This window comes from Eumetopias jubatus, unplaced genomic scaffold (genome assembly GCF_037043125.1).
Source record: "Eumetopias jubatus isolate StellerSeaLion01/CBP00866 unplaced genomic scaffold, mEumJub1_p1.0 scaffold_10, whole genome shotgun sequence".
Lineage (NCBI taxonomy): Eukaryota > Metazoa > Chordata > Mammalia > Carnivora > Otariidae > Eumetopias > Eumetopias jubatus.
Window position 1 is genome coordinate 95,574,320 of NW_028274816.1, and position 14,265 is coordinate 95,588,584.

The window sequence follows — 14,265 nt, forward strand, 5'->3', positions numbered from 1 at the left end:
AATAAAATAAATTTCATGGATGTTTCATATTCTAACTTTGACTGTACTAAGTTTGAGAGCCTCATGGACTTCATGATAGGGAGGGCAGTTGGCTCCTGGCTTCCTATGTAAGGTCTTTGTTTTTTATGAGTTCAGGTTAGATGGGAGCTGAGGCATTGATTTATTCCTTGTTTTTGGACTGGATAGAATAAAATCCAGCATAAATGCTAGGGAGAGAAGCCCTTCTTTGAGGCTTTCTCAGTCTTATTTATTTATTTTATTTATTTATTTAGAGAGCGAGCACAAGCCTGTGCCTGAGGAGGGGGAGGGGCAGAGGGAGAGAGAGAATCTTAAACAGGCTCCACACTCAGTGCGGCGAAGCCTGATTTGGGGCTCAATCTCACAACCCTGAGATCATGACCTGAGCCAAAATCAAGAGTCAGACACTTAACAGACTGAGCCACCCAGGCGCCCTTTATTTATTTATAGAGAGAGGAGGCTTTCTCAGTCTTAATGAGAGCAATGGCCATCTCTACAAGGCATAGGAACTTTAATGGAGAATTGCAGTCAGGATCTTAGGAAAGACCCATCAGCAGAACAGTTTGAAATGTCCTTTTTCCCTGAAACCTACCTGACCAAGGCTAAGGTTCGGGGAGCACTGGGCTCTAAATAGCTTTCTTTTTTGACCTCCAAGAAGTATGAGAGCATATATACAATTACATTTGTTACCTGAGAATGTAACCACATGGCAAAGGCTGAAGATCAATGAGAGCTTTTTGAGTAGAATTGTTTTCATTGGCATGCTAAGTAGCTCAAAGTATTTTATTATTTCATTGTAAAGTTTTTTTTTTTAAAGATTTTATTTATTTATTCATGAGAGACAGAGGAGGAGAGAAAGAGAGGGGGAGAGAGAGAGAGAGAGAGAGAGAGAAGCAGAGGGAGAAGCAGGCTCCCAAGGAGCAGGGAGCCTGATGCGGGACTCGATCCCAGGACCCTGGGATCATGACCCGAGCCGAAGGCAGACGCTTAACCATCTGAGCCACCCAGGCGCCCTCATTGTAAAGTTTTGAATGAATATTTTTTAAAATATTTTTTAGTTTGAATTTATGGTAAAATATGCATAGCATAATATTTACCACCTTCACTGTTTTTGGGTGTACAATCCAGTAGAGTTAATTAAGTATATCCACATTGTTATGCAACCAATCCCCAGAACGTTTTCATCATATAAAACTGAAAATGTGGACCCACTAAACAACTCCCCATTTCTCCCTCCCCCAGCCCTCAGTAACTGCCATTCTGTGTTCTTTTTATTTGAATTTGACTACTTGAGATACCTCAAGTAAGTGGAATCATTCGGTATTTGTCTTTTTGTGACTGGCGTACTTCGCTTAGTGTAATGTCCTCAAAGTTCTCAAATCTAAGAGGGCCCATTTGTCTCTTGTTCACTTGTTGCTGAGTAGATGTAGCCCCTTGGAGTTCCAGCTCATTGTGGAAGGGTCTTCTGTTAGTGCTCTACCTCGGCCGGCCCTGAACTTGGATTTCTGCTCAGGAGATCATTAAAATTAAAGTTCCAGTTTGCCAGAATCACTCAATGTCTTGAGGGCTAACGTGGCTTTTCTAGAGCTCTTCTCTGGGTTCCTGTTTGCCCTAGCCTCAGCCTGGTCATTCCTTTCCCAGTTGTAAAAGCTTGAGTGCTTTCCAGAAGATTTTTTTTTTCTTTTTAATATCGAATTCAGTGTTAGTTATTTTCAGCAGAATGGTGGGCCTGATAATAGAACTTGCCTTCCCAGACGCCTCTGCTACCCCCATCCATTCTGGGGCTGGATGTGATTAATCTTTAAGCCCATTTTGCTCGTGACCAAATCAGACTTTTGCTTAAACGTGCACCTCTGGCAGGAAATCCTCCTCTGTGGCAACATGAGCTATAGGCCCTCCCCCCGCAGGACTCAGGAGCCGGTGTCAAAGCCCAGGGTCCTGTGATCTGCTGGTGGCTTTGGAAGAAGGAGACCTGTTGGGAAGGAAATTTCCTTTTCTGGACTTTCAGTTCCTGAGGGCTTGATAAGGTTGTCTCCTTGTTTGGAGTCCGGTTATAATTGAGTTGGAGTAGAGGGCAGGAGCTAGTTACTTTTTTAAGGTGCTAGATTGTCAGGTGGATAATGAGATGACTCTTAATTTCTCCACACAGCTGGTCACAGGCTGGTGGCTGAGAACTGAGCTTTTAGTCCCTGGGAGACCTGTCTGTGAGGGAGCACAGGGGGTGGGTACCAAGTCCAGGACAAAGCAGTCATAAAGCACGTGCATGACATGCTGGAGGAGGCAGCCTGCTGTGGTTAAAAAGGCTTCAGGACATCAGTGTCAAAAGCCCATGTCTAACTATCCCTCCCTTCCCCCTTCTCGGTCAGGTCCGTGGCCTTGGACAAACCACGTTATCTTCCTGGGCAACAGTCAGGTGCTCTTTTCTCTTGACCTTGGTTGTCCTGCAGGGCTGTTACTGTGGGAGGGTCAGTATTGCTGGCCCCAGCAGCCAGCCACTGGAGGACAGAGAGGAGGGAGCTTGCAGTAGTCCCCGGGAGGAGGCAGTGACCCACTTGATGGGTTGTCTAGAACTCAAACCATTGACTCTGGTTCCACCACGTTCAATTATCTAGCAATTTTGGTCCTAGAAGCAGCTTTTCTTCAATCTAATCCCCTCATTTTGCAGATGAGCAAACAGGGCCCTGAGATTTTCTTCTATTTAAACAGTAGTAGTGCTGCTGTGGCCTGACAGGGCAGGTTTTATCAATGTTTTATCACATTTTATCAGGTAAAATAGATAAAACACAAACATAAAAATAAGCCTACAAAAAACCCGAATCTGGTGAAGTAGAGCAAGGCTTTGGTCAGTGCGGATGCGAGGGAGAAAGACACTGGATGGTAAGCCAGACTGCCTGCCCTTAGCTGACTCCCTGGCACCCAGCTCTCCGTGGGGTCCAGCTTGGGCCCTACTGGCTGACATAGGCCTTGAGACAGTCTGATCAGAGAAGAGCAGAGGCCCCTTCAACTGGCAAGTCAGGGGGCCCGACTGTGTGGAGGAAGATTGGGCAAGGAGGCCCCAATGGTGGTCCTTCCTGGGCAGGTGCTTGCTCGTTGTACCGCACGCTCCTGGATACACTACTGTTTTCTGTTTTCTCCCTTTGGCTGCTGCCTGGACCGGACTTTGCCTGCGGATTCCCAGGCCATCCCACCCTCAACTATAGACAGGCCTCTCCACTCTTGCCTTGCTTCCCAGAGGACTGACTCACACTGTTCAGCCCCCAAATCATGCTCTGTCTTTACCCCTGTGCCCGCAGTCATTTTAACTTGTAGCCACCGCTACCTGTGAAGCAGCCTCAGAACAGCAGAGACTTACAGGTCATCCTTTATGTTATTAAAACAATTTAAAGATTTGTATTTATTTATTTGAGAGAGCGAGAGAGAACTAGCAGGAGGAGCAGATGGAGAGGGAGAAAGAATCTCAAGCCAACTCTGCACTGAGTGGGGAGCCCGACACAGGGCTTGATCTCACGACCCTGAGATCACGACCTGAGCTGAGGCATGGGACGCTTAACTGACTGAGCCACCCAGGTGCCCTGTTATTAAAGCAATTTAAATGAAGCTTATTTTTCAGCCTACTGAGAATTATCAAGTATCAAACTTTTCTTTTTAAATTACCTTTATAATTTTCTTCTTAAATTACGCTTATAAAACTAGGTGACAGTTAAATGAAAAACGTGTTGCACTTGGTATTTTTCTTCTTACTAAGCTTACAAACCTGTTGGTTTAAAGGTAACCGGGAAGGATTGTCCTGGACCTGAGGCTGTGTGTCTTTTTAACTTGCCCTCAGCTCCTGGATTTAAATTGCTTTGTCTGCCCATAAAGATCATTCTCTTTTCCTGAATCTGTTGGGGATAGGAAAGCCTGAGGGTCATGGTGAGCATGGGCAAAACTCTGTTGGAAAGTTGCTATGAATATAACTTCTCTTAACTATTGATGCTAAAAATGTGTAGTTTCAGATGTGTCCATGTTGTGACTGTGCTCTTGAATGGTCGTTCTGGTCATCATTGGGGTATTTTCTGCTCTAGTGACGCAGGATCACTGTTTGCCACCCACACCCCCACCAAAGGTTTACTTTTTCTCTTGTTGGTAGTATGAGGTGCCAGCATTTTGCACATGAATATTTGACAGAAGACTCAAATATAGGAGTTCTTCAAACTAAAGAAACAAGCAAGCAATGTAGTGTTGATCGTCTCTCATAGATTACTTGTATAAGTGTATTATGTTGGGTTGTGTACAATCATCTATAAACATGTAGGATTTTAGATTTGGAAAGAACTCGTGATCCTCCATTTTACAGATGAAGATTCTGAGAACCAGAGAAGTTTTGGCTTGTTCAAGGTCCCACAGAGTCAGCTGGAAAAAGAGCAAGTGCCAGAAGCTCTATTTGCCTGCCAGCACGTATATACCAGCAGCTCCCAAGGCTGCGCTTGCACTCCCCAGGATGCTGCTCCTGTACTGCTGGTCTCCCCCTGCTCCCCAGCACCCACCCACCCTCCTGGAGGTAAAGGCCCATTTGGCAGGACACATCATGCCCATGCTCATCTTACACCTTTTCGCTTCTTTCTAATCATGCCCCTTCTGCCACAACCTGCCCATCCATTTATTATTTAATTTTAATTTTTTTTTTTTATTTGAAGTAGGCTCCACGCCTAGAGCCTGGGACCTGAACTCATGACCCTGAGATTAAGAGTCACATGCTCTATTGACCCAGCCAGCCAGGCGCCCCTTCCCCATCAGTTTAAGAGGCTGAGCAGGTATCCTGCTTCCCACACTGGTCTTAGCTTCCTCAGAACACCTGAAGTTCATTCCTCAAGTGTGTTTTAGCTCCTTTGATAGGGTCTCTTTCCAGATTGTGGTGTTAATTTCCATTTTGTAGGGTCTGTCATGGTGTGTGGTGTCTAGTAAATGGGCCTTTAGTGAATAGGGAGAGAGGTAATGTACTAGATATCACAGGGTTGGCTTGGTGTCTTCTGTTTTGCTGCCCAGCTTTTCAGGTGTCTGTCTTCTCCCCAGCTGGCCGCTGAGTTCCAGAAGGGCAGAAAGCATAGCTTCCACATCTCTCACCATAGCCCTTAATGGAGTTCTTGGTGGTGATGGGTTACAGCATTGAGACTTAATTTTCCTGCCCTCTGAATCTTGGGTTCAGTTTAAAATATGTTTCCTTTATCCTGAAGCCCCAGAATATGACCATGTCTTCATGGCTACCTAAGTACTCTGCCATTTGGGGAATAAAGGAGCCAACAGGGTGATAGCAATTCATCTAGAGATTTCCCTTTCCACCCTTGGAGACTTTGCTGCTCCTTCTCTGTGGCAAGATAGTATGAGTCCTGGTGGGAGAAGCAAGCCACATAATTGTTAGGATTGCTGGGCAAATAGCACTGGAAGCAGTGATCATCCTGGGTTGGCTTTTTATAGCTAGCAAACAGTGGTGAAGTTTTTGTTCCAAGATCCTCAAAATCCCCAGGCTACTGCATTCTATTCCGTTGGACTTCTGAAGTAATGCTGGTAACATCTATTGTGCAGGTATTTCGAGTGTTGAAATATAGAATAGCTGGTAGAAACAAGCCACTTAAGAGGGAGGAAACAATTACTCAGCTGTTGTGAAGTCAGACAGATCGTTTGGCCTTTATAATACTGGTTTGTAGCGTGCTCATAAAAGAGAATGCCTAACTGGGATTTATCTGGTGAAAATTAAACCATCAAACCCGCTCAGGTGAGCCACAGTGGCCGTCTGCCAAGTAAAAGCATAATCACCATTTGGAAGGGAGCTGTGCTCCAGTGCGCACACGATAGCCTCTCCTGTGCGGAAACGGCTCTCTGACTTCCAGTTTCCTTGCTCTTTCCGCAGAGCCTGAGCCCTCGCGAAGCCGGCGATGACAAGTCTGAGTGGTCGCCATGCCGAGAAAACCATTGACATGCCAAAACCATCAGCCCCCAGAGTGCACGTGCAGAGGTCCGTGTCCCGAGACACTATCGCCATTCACTTCTCGGCATCCGGGGAGGAGGAGGAGGAGGAAGAGGAGGAGTTCAGGGAGTACCTTGAGGAGGGGCTGGACGACCAAAGCATTGTAACAGCGCTCGAAGCCAAGGAAGACCTCTATCTTGAACCCCAGGGTGGCCATGACTCCTCTGGCCCTGCCGCCCAGCCCATCCTTGCAGATGGACTGTCCGTGTCCCCTGCCATTTTGCCTGTCTCCAAGAACACGGTAAAGCTGCTGGAGTCCCCTCCTCCGGCAGTGCGAGTATTAAGTACGGTGCCATTGGCTCTGTCCCCAGGGTCATCTTCGTCAGTCCCCTTAGCTAGCTCTCCCAGTGTGTCATCCCTTTCTGAGCAGAAAACCGGTTCTTCCTCCCCGCTGTCCTCTCCTTCCAAGTCTCCTGTCCTCTCCTCCAGTGCCTCATCTACCCTGTCCAGCACCAAGCCCTTCATGAGCCTTGTGAAGTCCCTGTCGACCGAGGTTGAGCCAAAAGAACCCCACCACGCCTCGAGGCACAGGCACTTGATGAAGACATTAGTCAAGTCTCTGTCCACAGACACCTCGCGGCAGGAGGCAGACACCGCGTCCTGTAAACCACCCGACTCCAAGCTCAACTTGCACCTGTTCAAGCAGTTCACACAGCCACGCAACACAGGTGGGGACTCCAAAACTGCACCTTCCTCCCCACTGACTTCTCCCTCCGATACGCGCTCCTTTTTCAAAGTGCCCGAGATGGAGGCTAAAATCGAAGACACTAAGCGACGCCTTTCAGAAGTCATATATGAGCCTTTTCAGCTCCTTAGTAAAATTATAGGGGAAGAAAGTGGCAGCCACAGGCCCAAAGCCTTATCTTCAAGTGCTTCAGAGCTCTCCAATCTTTCCAGCCTGAACGGTCACTTGGAAAGCAATAACAACTACAGCATCAAGGAGGAGGAGTGTGATTCCGAGGGAGACGGCTGCGAGAGTGACCCCAGTGTCCCCAGAAGGGACCACCTCAGGGCCTCAGATGAGCCCTCAAGAGAGGTGGAGCCGAGAAGCTCCCAGGTGTGCGGCCTGAAGGACTCAGGCCTGAAGACGAGCTCTCTGGTTCTTGAGAAGTGTTCCTTGTCTGCCTTAGTGAGCAAAGAAGATGAAGAGTTCTGCGAACTGTACAGCGAGGACTTTGATTTGGAAGCAGAGGTAGAGAGTACAGTCGATAAACTCCCGGATATCCCTCTCAAGCCCGAGGTGCTGGCGGATGATGGTCCAACTCTTGACAGTGAGGACGAGGCCCACTCAGCCGTGCAGCACCCGGAATTACCAGTGAAGACCCTGGGCTTCTTTATAATGTGTGTCTATGGGTACCTCATCCTCCCCCTCCCCCATTACGTGAGCGGACTCTTTCTGGGAATTGGTCTTGGATTCATGACTGCGGTTTGCATGATTTGGTTTTTTACACCACCAAGTGCTCATAAATATCACAGATTACATAAAAACCTACAACACTGGAACACAAGATCTCTGGATATCAAAGAACCGGAAATACTAAAGGTAAGTCTCTCTGCAGCCGCTGGTGAGCGCATGCGCTCTCTCCCATACAGCCTGATTTTTAGATCCAACTTCATTTTTTTAGTTGATTGCCATGGGTTTTCACACAAGCAGTGTTTTTGAGGCTTTGGGATCTCTTCATTCTCCGGCCAAGCAAGAGACTTCTCTGGGAAACCTCATTCTAGTTCACGTTTAGCAATTCACCAAGTTTTTCAAGGTCTCCGGGGTGCTAGAGAGTAGCCTTTACATCCAGTTCGTATTTCAGTCTCTCTCTAAACTTTCCAGGGATTTGCTACTTGCTGAGGATTTGTTATAGCTGAGTCTGCTAGGATTGCATATTCTTGAGACCCTGGAGGAGGGTTCAGCGCCCCTGGAATGCCAGTGAAGAAAAGGAGGAAGAGAAGGCAAATTGGTGTCATGACTGGCCTTGCTGGCACTCCTCCTTCCTTTGTGCACCATAAGATGGGGGCTGGAGAAAGAGACCTCACTCCCCAGTGTGCAACAGTCTCGGGATTTGGGCCCCCCCTGAGGGTGCTGGGATGATTCATTAGGGTGGTATGTATATACGAGATATAAACTTACAGCTGTAGCTTATATAGTTTGTAAGTCATTGGCACATATACACATTTTATATATATATACATATGATTTTTTAATTGTGGTAAGATGCAAATAACATACAATTGACCATCTTAACCATTTTAAAGTGTACAGTTCAGTACATGAAGTACATTCCCATTGTTGTGCCCTCATCACTACTGTCTGTCCCTTGTACCCCTGAAGCTCCATACCTACTGAACAGTAACTCCTCATTTCTTCCCTCCCTTCAGACCCTAGCAACCATAGTTCCACTCGGTCTTTTTGATTTTGAATACTCCAAGTGTCATATAAGTGGAATCAGACAGTATTTCTTTTTGTGACTGGCTTATTTTACTTAGCATAATCAGAATTAGTCAGAATTTCCTTTTCATTTAAGGCCAAATAATAATTCCATTGTGTGTATGTACTCCATTTTCCTTATCCATTCATCCAGCAGTGGACACTTGGGTGGCTTCCATGTTTTAGTTATGCTGAATAATGCTGCTATGAACATGGGTGTATAGATAGCTCTTTGAGATCTTGTTTTCAGTTCTTTTGGGTGTATACCCCAAAGTGGGACTGTTGGATCTAATGGTAATTTTGTTTTTAATTTTTCGAGGAATTGCCATACTGTTTTCCACAGTAGCTGTACCATTTCACCTTCCTGCCAGCAGAGCACGAGAGCTCTAATTTCCCCATATCCTTGCCAACACTTGTTTTCTGGGTTTGTTGTTTTGGTTTGGTTTTAGGGTTTTATTTGGTAGTTTTTTTGGTAGTTCAAAGCTGGTTTCATTTCTCTTTTAATAGGGTTTTTCTCCCCTCTGTTTAAGTAAGAATGCTTATAAAAGGGCAGCATCTCTTTCTATTGCAAAAAAATAGAAACAAAAACAAAAAAGCAAAACAAGGGGAAGAATGCTCTAAGGGTCCAAAATACTATTTGTTTTCTAGTTTCATAAACTTTTTATCTTATTCGAAAGAAATACACGGACAGTGTTTTTTTTTTTGGTTTTGTTTTTTTAAAGATTTTATTTATTTGACAGAGAGAGACATAGCGAGAGAGGGAACACAAGCAGGGGGAGTGGGAGAGGGAGAAGCAGGCTTCCCGCTGAGCAGGGAGCCCGATGCGGGGCTCGATCCCAGGACCCTGAGATCATGACCTGAGCTGAAGGCAGACGCTCAACGACTGAGCCACCCAGGCGGACAGTTTTTAAAAAACTCAGGAAACCCAAAGAAAAAAATTATTTTTTTTTGGTCATAGTAGTGGGAAGGAATTAACGATTTTGTTATATATCTTGGTTTTGTTCTTTTTTTAAATTTCTGTGAGTATATATACACCACACGTGTGCGTGCTCACTCTTTTTGTTTTGACTTAATGAATCATGTATTTGATTTTTTTTTATTTCTTTCCCATGGCAGTATGTTATGGGACTTTCTTTTTTAAGAGAAGCTGATGCTGAGTCTTGAGGATATGACACATTTAAGCTTAGTATTAATATATGAAGTGGAGTAAGAGTGACTCATTATGGTTGCTATGCTTTTTATAGGGTGGTGCTGTGACTGCCTGAGTTACATGCGCTGTAAGTCAGTTAGTATAACTTTAGCAAAGAAAAATGGTACTTCTGTATTACTCCGATGCCTAACAATCGTGACATTCAGTTTTTTTTTTTTAATTCTTTTTTTAAAGATTTTATTTATTTGACAGAGAGCACAAGCAGGGGGAGCAGAAGAGGGAGAGGGAGAAGCAGGCTCCCCGCTGAGCAAGGAGCCCGATGCGGGACTCGATCCTAGGACACTGGGATCATGACCTGAGCCGAAGGCAGCCGCTTAACTGGCTGAGCCACCCAGGTGCCCCATAACATTCAGTTTAAACTGGTTTGAGCCCTTGACTTGTTTAGGGTGGCTTCATTACTGTTCAGGAAAAATTATATCTTAGCCTGGGGTCTTCTGTTTGGTGTACTGGGCTGTTTTTAGAAACCTGGCTAAAGGGGTGCCTGGGTGGCTCAGTCATTAAGCATCTGCCTTCGGCTCAGGTCATGGTCCCAGGGTCCTGGGATCGAGCCCCACATCGGGCTCCCTGCTCCGCGGGAAGCCTGCTTCTCCCTCTCCCACTCCCTCTGCTTGTGTTCCCTCTCTCTCTGTCAAATAAATAAAATCTTAAAAAAAGGAAACCTGGCTAAATACTTTATTTTATAAAAGGAACACTACTACAGATTAGAAGGGTAGGTTGTATGTGTATTGTAAGCCAAAGATTTCAAATGCAAATGTTCTTTGGGCTTAATTAATTTTACTGAGTTGGAGATCATACTCTGGGGAACCATTTAAAAAATACGACACTTTAAACATTTAGCAGTGTTGACGTTAAATTTAGGACACAATTGTTGTGATAAGAAAAGGAAAGTATAGTGGAGTCTATCTTCAAGCATCTATTTTCTGTTACATTTTCTCATTGGACATTGTGCTTTACTTTCTGTAAGAGGTAGGATAACACTAGCTATTGTAACAAATTACAAGTTTGTTTCTTCCCTGTGGAACAGTCCTGTTTGGGTATTCCTGGTGGGTGGGTGGCCATGCCCACATGTTGATGCAGGGGCCCAAGTTCCTTCCATCTTGTGGCTCAGCAAACTTTCTTAAAAGGCCACATAGTAAATATCTTATGTTTGTGGGTCATAAAGTTTCTGTTGCAATCACTGAACTCTTTATTGTAGCAGGAAAGCAGCCACAGACAATGTGTAAATAAATGGGTGTGGCCCATTTATAGAAACAGGCCTCAGGCTCAGTTTCTTGACCCCTGCCTAGGGTATCAGAGTTCTTTGCATCCAGCTGGCAGAAGGAGAGTGAGAGAGCAAAAGAAGGCCTGCCTTCTGATAATGCCTGGACCTGGAAGTGACACACATCACTTCTACTCAACATTCCATTGTGAGCTAGTCACATGGGTCCTCCAAAATGTCAGGGGTCCTAGGGAATCTGGGACTTGGCTGGTCAACTTCTTCCCAGCAACAGCTATGCACTGTGGAAAGGGGTGCCCAAAGTCTGAGGCACAGCTTGCCTTCTCTGCCTCACTTGCATAGTACTTATAAGATCCCTAGTTATATGTATGTTTATTGCCTATCTCCTCCAGTCCACCATAGGCTTCATGAATGCACAGGCCATGTCCATCGTGTTCATCGTTGTGTCCTCAGCACGTGGCACATAATGGGCACATGATAAGTACTTATTGGATGAATAGGTAGGTAGATGGATGGATGATGAATGAGTGAATGAATGAATGAGGCTTTATCCGGAAATGTAGGTGGTGAGGCAGTATTGACCCTGTCATCTCCTAATGAAGTTGCTTTTTAAAAGAAATCCCTGATACTTAAGGAAAAAATTTAGTTGGGTTGAAAGGGGTGGTCTTTTAAGAAGACAAAAAATAATTACCAAAAAGTACAGATTATGGAGAGGTTTTTCTTTTCCCACTGCAGTGGAAAAGCCAAGATGGTCCATTTTTGACAGGATTCGGAACTTGATTACTACTTAGAAATCTCTGGCAGCAAATCTGCTCTTCTCTTACCTGTACTGGCCTCCTGAATTCAAAGGGAGAAAAGACTGCTGGCATCTGCCAAGTAGAGCATTAGAGAAATGGGGATAGTGGCAAGTTCTAGATTTCTGCTCTCTAGATTTACGGCTTTAAGAGTGATGCAGGAGATGGGCCTTGGTTTCTTTATAAAACAGATCTGTGAACCTGTTTCTAGGGTCGGAAAAGCCCCTTTTTGAAAATAGGCTTGATTTAGGGAATTAGCTGTTTTGAATTATTTTCTGTGGAGGATGTAATGGTGCAGTTCTTGAGGGCAGGCATGGAAACTTAAAAAAAAAAAAATTCACAGACATGGGTTATAAAACCTGCCCGTGATAAAGATCTCTACTATAGAGGCCCAGCATTGACAGTGATCCTCTGTACTTCGTGCCCTCAGTAGACTGTATCTGGGAGCCCCATGAACCAGACAGGCAGGAGGGTTAGTACTCCAGGACTATTTTAGGAGACTGTGTGTCTTTAAACTTCAGAGCCATGTAAGTTCTCAGTGATGGGTCCAGGACTGAGAGTCCTGAGTCCTAAATTGGCTCCATAAACAATTCAGAAAGCATTGCAGTTTTTCTTCAGTGAGACTTCACATGAAGATGAAAGGGAGGAGAAAAGTAAAGCTCTTTTGTAGTTTATCCAGGTGATTTTACTGTTCCATCCACACTGTGGACACTTGTATTTAAAAATGACCCCATTACAGGGGCACCTGGGTGGCTCAGTAGGTTAAGTGCCTGCCCTTGGCTCAGGTCATGATCCCGGGGTTCTGGGATCAAGCCTCGGGTCGGGCTTCCTGCTCAGCGGGGCGTCTGCTTCTCCCTCTCCCTCTGACCCCCCTCCCTGCCCATGCTCTCGCTCACTTTCTCTCTCTCTCTCAGATGAATAAACAAAATATTTTTTAAAAAAATGACATTTCTGCAGTGGTGAGTATATGGGTTGGAGAGTCACAAAGACTGTTAGCAGCCAAGTACTAGCTGTTCTCAAAAACTGATATGTGGTTGATTAGGCCTCATGATCCTCCACCAACTCTCACTCGACGCTGCCAGTCAGCAGCTCTCTCGTCTGGGATGGAAGCAGTCAAAACCTCTGGAAGCCCAAAGAGTTGTCACCAAGTCCACAGAACGGCTCTTAGAACCTCCTCCAAAGCCTGCTTGTTCTTAATGTTTGGGGATTCATACATTATGATTTCATACATTCATGCTGCTGATGAGAAGCAGCAAGTAAGAGAAAGGTGGCTACACAGGCACCAAGTGACAAGTCGAACGCGTGAGAGCAGGGGGGAAGATCAAAATGCTAGGAGACACTAATATGACTGAAAGCTTGGCAGTCTGGGTATGTTAGCTCAAGGTAGAGCCTCATGTGTGCTGCAGAGTCCCAAGGGCTTCATTTTGAGCAACAACCCCTGTGTGGTAACCTTCTGGGGGTTTTATTTTGGGTCACTAGCTAGATACCCTGAGCTGGGGACCCTGGGAAAGAGTGGGTTTGGGCATCAGAGGAATTGCATTTGGGGGATGTTTGTTTTTGCTGAGCATTCTTAACAAGTTGGATGCTTCTCTAGGAATGAACTTGTCACAGGAAGCCTGGGTGGCTCAGTCGGTTAGGCGTCTGCCTTCTGCTCAGGTCATGATCCCAGGGTCCTGGAATCGAGCCCCGTATTGGGCTCCCTGCTTGGCAGGAAGCTTGCCTCCCCCTCTGCCTGCCGTTCCCCCTGTTTGTACGCTCACTCTATCTGACAAATAAATAAATAAAATCTTTAATAAAAAAAAAATAGAATGTACTTGTCACTTGACCAGGAGTGTACTTAATTCAGTGCCATTCCTGTACACTGATGTTTCCACATGTCTGTAATGATAAGCTTCCTGAAGATTTCATAAGGTTCTTAGATGTATGTTTGAGTGTGTGACTCATGCAGTTTTAAATTATATTCATGGGTAAATTCTTTATCTCAGACTTACAAACCACCCCACAGAACACAACAGTAGAATGTTGGTTTCCAGAGTGATGATCTGTCTCTCTCTCTTTTTTTTTTCTAAAATTATTTTAATGCAAACATAAAAAAAATCTGTCTCTTTTTAAAAGATATGGCCCATGTCATGGGGCGCCTGGGTGGCTCAGTTGGTTAAGCATCTGCCTTCGGCTCAGGTCATGATCCCAGGACCCTGGGCTTGAGCCCTGCATCAGGCTCCTTTCTCAGTGGGGAGACTGCTTTTCCTTCTCCCTCTGCCATTCCCTCCCCTCCACCCTGCTTGTGCTCTCTGGCTCTCTCTATCTCTCCATTAAATAAATAAATAAAATCTTTAAAAAAAAAAAAAGATATGGCCCAAGAAGTTCAACTAAAATTGTGTTTCCACCATTGCAAGACTAATAGAAATGAATTTTAGAGAACCTTTTTTCCTTAGGTTATATCACATTTGGATTTTTAGTAAGAGGGATAGATTTTTTATTTATTTTTTTAAAAGATTTTTATTTATTAATTTGACATAGAGAGAGACAGCGAGAGGGGGGACACAAGCAGGGGGAGCTGGAGAGGGTGAAGCAGTCTTCCCGCCGAGCAGGGAGCCCAATGCG

General features: G+C 45.2%; 1 protein-coding gene across 6 annotated transcripts in view; it reads left to right on the plus strand.

The window, feature by feature from the left end:
* The window catches only part of TEX2 (testis expressed 2), a 102,393-nt gene that overhangs the window by 36,235 nt on the left and 51,893 nt on the right, over window positions 1-14,265 (plus strand). For all 6 annotated transcript variants that reach the window (XM_028087475.2, XM_088028189.1, XM_028087478.1 and 3 more), the window contains exon 2: window positions 5,906-7,565. In XM_028087475.2, coding sequence (XP_027943276.1) covers window positions 5,931-7,565 — 1,635 coding nt within the window. In that variant the 5' untranslated portion in view covers window positions 5,906-5,930. The remainder of the gene's footprint in view (window positions 1-5,905; window positions 7,566-14,265) is intronic.